General features: G+C 52.9%; 1 protein-coding gene across 2 annotated transcripts in view; it reads left to right on the plus strand.

Moving 5' to 3' along the window:
* Nucleotides 1-1987: 1987 nt before the first annotated feature.
* The window catches only part of STEAP1 (STEAP family member 1), an 18064-nt gene continuing 13510 nt past the window's right edge, over nt 1988-6541 (plus strand). Inside the window, exon 1 of one of the 2 annotated variants that reach the window (XM_019532917.1) lies at nt 1988-2018. In XM_019532917.1, coding sequence (XP_019388462.1) covers nt 2004-2018 — 15 coding nt within the window. In that variant the 5' untranslated portion in view covers nt 1988-2003. Of the gene's footprint in view, nt 2019-6140; nt 6314-6541 lie in introns of those variants that run through there. The other variant, XM_019532909.1, reaches the window with a different exon arrangement.

Below are 6541 nucleotides of genomic sequence, written 5' to 3' on the forward strand. Positions count from 1 at the left end.
TCTGCAATGTCTCAGATTCGGGATCTCAGGAAGCAGCAGACTTCCTGGGCTAAGAGGCCAGGGTGGCAGACTGCCTCCTGAGTCCCCCTCAGGATGGAGTCTCCCATGACAAACACTTTGTGTTTTGTCTTAGGTGGAGTGGGGGCAGTAGCTACAGTTCAGCCTGTGTTGCCTGCAGGAGCTGGCAGCTTGGCAGGCTCTGTTGGGGCTGCAAGCAAAGCTCCAGCAGGGCAGGGACCTTGGTGCAGCAGGCCTTGGGGCCCTTGACCACCTTGGTCCAACCCCTTGGCTGGACAGCATGGGAGATACTCAAGTCCTCCCTTGTCCTGGAAGGCAACTGTGGTCTACCATCCGCCTCCAGGGGGAGAAGGGCCTGGCAGTAGGAGTCTATCTCTCGCTCACCATTCCTGATGGCACGCAATCTCTGCACTGTGGCCTGGAGCTCCTCCAACTGGCACACCAGAGACCCCAAAAGGGAGCAGACATCACAAGGGGAGGTGGCCATGCTCCCAGACCCCAGAGCCTGAAAAAGTGACAGGCAGTTGCCACAGCCAAGGGCCAAATCAGGGTCTTAAACTTCAGTCTTCTGCATCCCAGGTTAATCCCATAAAATATTAGGAGTATTCAGTATTTTAGGATTGCATCTTCTGCTGGAGCTTTTCCATTTTGTATAACTAATTTAAAATGATTCTATCTGAATGATCATGGCACTCAGGTTGTTGGGAGGTAGCTTCAAGTCCCTGCTGTGAATCAAGCAGAATACAGATTTAAATCCAGATCTCCCCACAAAAATGCCCTAAGTCAGTGTTCCAAAAGGTAGCCAGTAGGAAAAAGGAAGGAGAACTATTCACTCCTCCCTCTCTCCATCTCTCTCATTTTTCACAGACCAGCCCTTAGAGAGGGTTAATAGCTCATAATGCCAACTGCAAGGAATCCCTTGTCTGGCCAGAAACAGGCACTAATTAGACCTGCGCGAAACTTCAATAGATGATTTGATTCGGAGGTTTGGCCTGATTCAGTGTCCAAATCTCCGAATCTGAATCAAATCAGGAGACCAATTAAAAGGTCCAAATTGAATCAGAAGTCTCTGAATCAACTCAGAAAAGATTCAGCGCTGCTTTGGAGATTCGACCATAGACTAAACAGACAGCAGTCTTCACCACGCTGGACACAGCTGCATCCAAGTCTGTTGTGGTGGGTGGAGGGGGAAGGGAAGAGGTGTGCTGGGGGGCAGATCAACACCCCCACAGCAAGGGAGGTATTGGGGCTGGAACAAGCTGCCTAGCCAGAGCAGGGAGGCATGGGACTCAGGGAGGGGGGCGGAGGGGCGCGGGATGCAGATGCAGATGCAGCAGCACTGGGAGTGGGGGCTATGTCCTGCTGGCACTTGCCCAGCTGGGGCAAGAGGGAGCATGATGCAGGCGTGGCTCACTCCAGGTGGAAGGGGACAAGCAGCAGCAGGGCATAGGCCCTGCTCACAGTGCTGCCATACCCACATCCCACAGCCCACCACCCCAGCTGGGCAGCAGCACCTGCATCCTGCACCCCTCTGCCCCACTGCTCAAGTCCTGTGCTCCCCCCCACTGCAGCTGGGCAGCTTTGGATCCAATTTGCTTCAGATCTGATTCGGCCGAGTTGAATCAGGACAGTGATCTGAATCTCTGAATCAAATCACTGTCCCTCCAAATCAGCCAGATCCAAATCTGAAGTGAATACTTGCCACTTCACACAGGCCTAGTACTAACTCAGGGGTGGGCAAAATACAGCCCGCAGGCCAGATCTGGCCCACAAGGCCATTCTGTCTGGCCCACGGGGCCCCTAAAATATTTTTGAAAATTAAAATATATGTGTCCTTGGTTCCTGTCAAAGATGACAGGAACCAGGGACAGTAAGACCCAGAGGAAGCCCAGTGGGCTCCCACAACAGCAGGTCCTTCCCGGCCCCACACCCCCCAGCTGGAAGCCCCAGCAGAGGCTTCTGGCCTGGGACCACATGGCTGCACCATGCAGGAAGCTCAGGTAAGGTGTGGGGGGAAGGGCAGGGAAGGAGCTGTGCTTGACCATGGCAAAAAGCGGCCCTTCCCCGCCCCGTGGCCGGTACTCCCTGCTGCAGCCACTCAGCCTGCACAGGCACAGGCAGCCCCACGCAGGCTCTGAGCGGCTGCAGCACGGGGCACCAGACATGGGGTGGCCGAGCGACCGCTTTCCCCCCCACCATTCTCAGCACCAGCTTGTAACCCACCCCTGCTGCCAGCCTGGGCCCTGAACGGCTCCAGGCTCGCCCGTCAGGGCTGCGCTGTGGCAGCAGCTGCAGCCCCTCCTCTTGCCGCACCAGGCAGTGTTTGCTGCTGCTGCCTGCCCAAAGCTCGTGTCACAGTATGCTGTGGTGCAGCTGCCACCGCCGCCTCTGGGCTGCCCAGCCTGCGAACCCGGGTGGGCAGCAGCAGCAAACACTGCCTGGCTGGAAAGTGGGGGAGGCAAGTGGTTACTTTTCCCCGTGCTCTGCACCAGCCCCTTCCCTGCCAGCAAGCAGGGAGTCAGGGCTGTGCACCACCCCTGCCTGTACCGCAGGGCTGTGGAGGCACTGGGAGTGAGCAGGCATGGGAGCACAGGGCCAGCACCAGCAGGGCCCAGAGCAGAGTGGCAAGAGTACAGGGTCCTGGCTGCCAGGGGTTCTATGGAGCCAGGCCATCTCCCTCTCTCCCTGCTGGTGCAGCCCAGCCCGGCTCCACAGACCCCTGCCAACCTGAACCATGCTCTGGGCTCCACTGGTGCTGGCCCTGAGACATTGGTCCCAAGACATTGGAATACTGGTCCCAAGATGGTGACCAGGGGGGAGGGCACCTGTCAAGGGGCAGGGCTACCATGGCCCTTGACAGCTTTCCAAAACTGGGTAAGCGGCCCTCCACCTGAAATAATTGCCTGCCCCTGTACTGATTGCTAGCCATGTCATCTTATTTCCTGAGGTATCCACTTCTTAGGCGCCTTTCCATTCCATTGTTGGCTAGTTTAGGCAGCTCCCTGATCATCTAATTTCTAAAGATCTTCTCTTTCCATATGCAGCCCTCCCTGAACATTTCATACAGAATCTGAGTGCCTAGATCCCTAGGACTTTGGTGATGCCACACATAATTGCCTTTGAAATTCTAGCCTTTGCTCAAGGCAGACAAGGTTCTTTGGGTGAATCTGATATCTTTTATTAGAACAACTGAAATAGCTGGGGGGGGGGAAATTTTAGCAAGCTTTCAGGTTTAAAACCCCTTCATTGTATTTATTGAGCCTTTGCTCAATAAATTTATCCCAGAATTTCTGAGAGTTTTGCCATGGACTTTAACAGGACCTGATTTCACCTTTGGTCATTAATATAAAGCTCATAACTGTTAATGGTTATTCTTTCTCTAGTGGCAGTAGACTGAAGGCATAGTTAGTACAGTGCTGCCATCAGGTTCCCACCACTAGATGTCACCCTGATAAAGTTAGTCATGGAAGAGTCTACTTTGAATTTAAAACCTGATAGCAAGTAAGGAAAGAACAGAGAAGAAAACAGGATGAAACTGGGGGGAACATGCAAAAGCTTAAAACTTACTGCAAAACAAGAAGACTGCTGAAGAGGAAGTATGTGGACAATCATCAGTGTAAAATTACAACACAGGAGAAACATTTAAAAATGTAATTGACAAAACACAAAGGATAAGATTGTGTTGTCTCAAATATTAGGAACAATTCTTCCCTTTTTTTAATGCTAATAAGGCAGCCTCTTGACTTCTACCAGGCCTCAGGTTTAGTTTGGAAGAGCGCGCTACTAGAGCTCAATCTGGCCCAGAGAGCCATGGCATATGGCCCATGGGACTCCCTACAAGTTGAAAAAATTGGTGGAGCTACACCCACGCTAGCTACACCCTCACCATGAACTAGATCTGGCCTGCAGACAGATCTAGCACGGCCTATCCTGCCTGCAGGTCAAAACGGCTGGCATTGTATTAGAGCATCCCACACCAAACAACAGGGAAAAATCAAGTCCTTCCAAATACCATAAATAAAAGATCCTGCATTATGACCTGGCTAAGAGGATTCAGAGGCACAAGCTATGAACTGAATCTTTCTCTGTATCAAGCTGGCTACATTTTTCAATGTTGTTAACTCACAAAATACAGACAAGGGACTGCCTTGTCAAACTTGCCAGCTGTAAAAGGGGCATGATCAGGAATATTTGTATGAAGAAAGGTTTTTCAAACTGAGGGTTATTTTTTAGAAGCACAACTACACGAAGGCTGCTCCTCAGGAGGAAGTCAGGGGGGATATTTGGGAGTGGAATTGAGCAATACAGCAGGCAACTAAAGAAAGGCTGTCTGGTTCAGTGTGGATTTGAGAAGGGTATTTGGTAGAAGGCAGGTGAAGGCAGAAGAATGTCACTGGACGCAGGTCGGATCAGCTGTGTGTGACACCCTTGTGCCACACTGCACAGGATATGGGGTGTAGGAGAAGAGTCTGCATTTGACTCAGGACGGCTAGGGAAGAATTACGTGGCAAGTGGCCTTTTCAAGAGGAAGGGAATATTAGAAAAGACCACAAGGGAGGGCACTAACAGGACAGCTAGTGAAGAGAAACAAGCAAGCCAGGGGGCAGTGAAATTCCCAGTACACTGACACTAGATTTTCGAGGTGCCGAAGGAATAGTTACACTAGTTTTCTGCTGAGGCATGAAGCAGGAGTGATTAGGGACAAAAACTGGCAAGATACAACAGGAAGCTGGGGTCTGGTATGCCGGGGTCTGGTACCACCACTTTTAGGGTGCATCGGTGGTTTCCTTCGGCCTGGAATAAGAACAGGTCATCTAGACAGAGAGTGGGGGCCAACAGTTACCTGCGTCTGGCACAGGATCCAGCCATGAGTGGTATTATTGGGCCAGGTTTCATTGGGGGTTGGGTTTCTTGGGTGTAAGAGGAATGGGGCACCCTAGTTCTCCTTCGGCCTGCTCGGATTTGGGCCTCCCCCTGCCGCGGGGCTGCAGGCCTGGGCCCTAAGAAGTTCCTACCCCGCTCTCAAGTGGAGCATCGCCACCTGATCCCTCACTTGATGAGGGTGTATTTGTTGCTTGACCACGTTTGAAGTGCCCTAGGGCAGGGCTGTGGCGTGCTTTCGGGGCGGGGGCGACCCCGCAGGGAACGTAACGTCTGCCTGTGCCCGGGCGGCCGCCGGCGCCGCAGGAGGAGCCGGACTCGCGGCGCGGGGCCGACCGGCTCCTCGTCCCCCGGGGCGGGCAGAAGGCGGGGCTGCAGGGCAGAGCGGTGGATGCTGAGGCGGGGCTGGCGGGGCGGGCAGCTGCGGGCTCCAGGCCGGGCATCTCCCGCTCCCTCCCGCCGCTGCGGCGAGGTGCAGAGAGGCTGTAAGTAAACTCGGGATCCCGGCGTTTCCCGGCGGAGGGGCGGCGCGGGGGCCGAGAGCTGCAGCCGGCGGCACAGGAGGAAGCGGCTCCGGGGTTTGCAGAGGGGGACGGTGCCGGCCGGCCAGGGCACCGCGCGAGCGCTGCTCCCCGCCCCTGCGCCGGAGCACGGGGGCAGCCGCAAACCGGAGATTTCCGACGTGGGGAGCAAAGCCAAATGTTTGTTGAGGCGGGTCCCACGTGGCTCTGCCTTTAAAGGACAGGCTTCCCCGCCCCCAAAGGCATTCCGGCCGGAGGGAACAACGCTGGGCAGGATTTGAACTACTCCAGCTAGCCCCTTGTGTATCACGGCATCTTCCGCAAAGCTCGGGCAAGTGTAAAAAAAAGGGAAAAAGAAAAGGCTTTTTAAAAAGTGGAGATGCAAGAAAAGGTTTGAGAAGAATTGCTGACCCGTGCCAAAATGCAAGGCACGCTTTGCAAGAAGAGCTGGTGCTCTTGAAAGGTGTATGGTGCAATTGAGCAGCCGCAGCTGAAGTTTTGAAAGAGCTGAAACTCAAAAGACAACTTTATGATACTGGGTTGTTGGTTGTAGCCATGTTTGTCTAAGGACATAGGCAGGCAAGAGCTTTTATTAGACCAGCTGAGTAGTTGTGGTGTCTTTTTTCCAACTACTCAGTTGGTCTAGTAAAAGATACCACAGCTACCCAAATAATCTTGCCAAATGTCAGGATAGTTTTTTCTTTCCTCTTTCTCCTTTAGGACCAACTCCTGAAGTCTTCGCTGCCATTAACTTCGGAGGAAGCTCTCTGTGGGTGAGGTCTGCTGAGTTTGGATCCTAGTTTATTCAGCAGGGTAATGAGCTAGCTCTCACCTTACAAAATGGAATGGGCACATGTATAAAGAGAAATCCTGTTTATAAAACAGAGCATGAAGTGAATGGCAATGGCTTGCCCCTTCTGAATCGCAGGTTTACATTTTCAGGAGGTTTTTTTACTGCTTCATTGATATGCAGTGAGCATAGTAACTACTGGAACGTTTTGTTATACAGGCATACCTCGTTTTATTGCGCTTCGCAGATATTGCGTTTTTTACAAATTGAAGGTTTGTGGCAACCCTGCGTCTAGCAAGTCTATCGGCGCCATTTTTCCAACAGCATTTGC

The sequence above is a fragment of the Crocodylus porosus genome, unplaced genomic scaffold (genome assembly GCF_001723895.1).
Source record: "Crocodylus porosus isolate Cpor-Errol unplaced genomic scaffold, CroPor_comp1, whole genome shotgun sequence".
In the NCBI taxonomy this organism is placed as follows: domain Eukaryota; kingdom Metazoa; phylum Chordata; order Crocodylia; family Crocodylidae; genus Crocodylus; species Crocodylus porosus.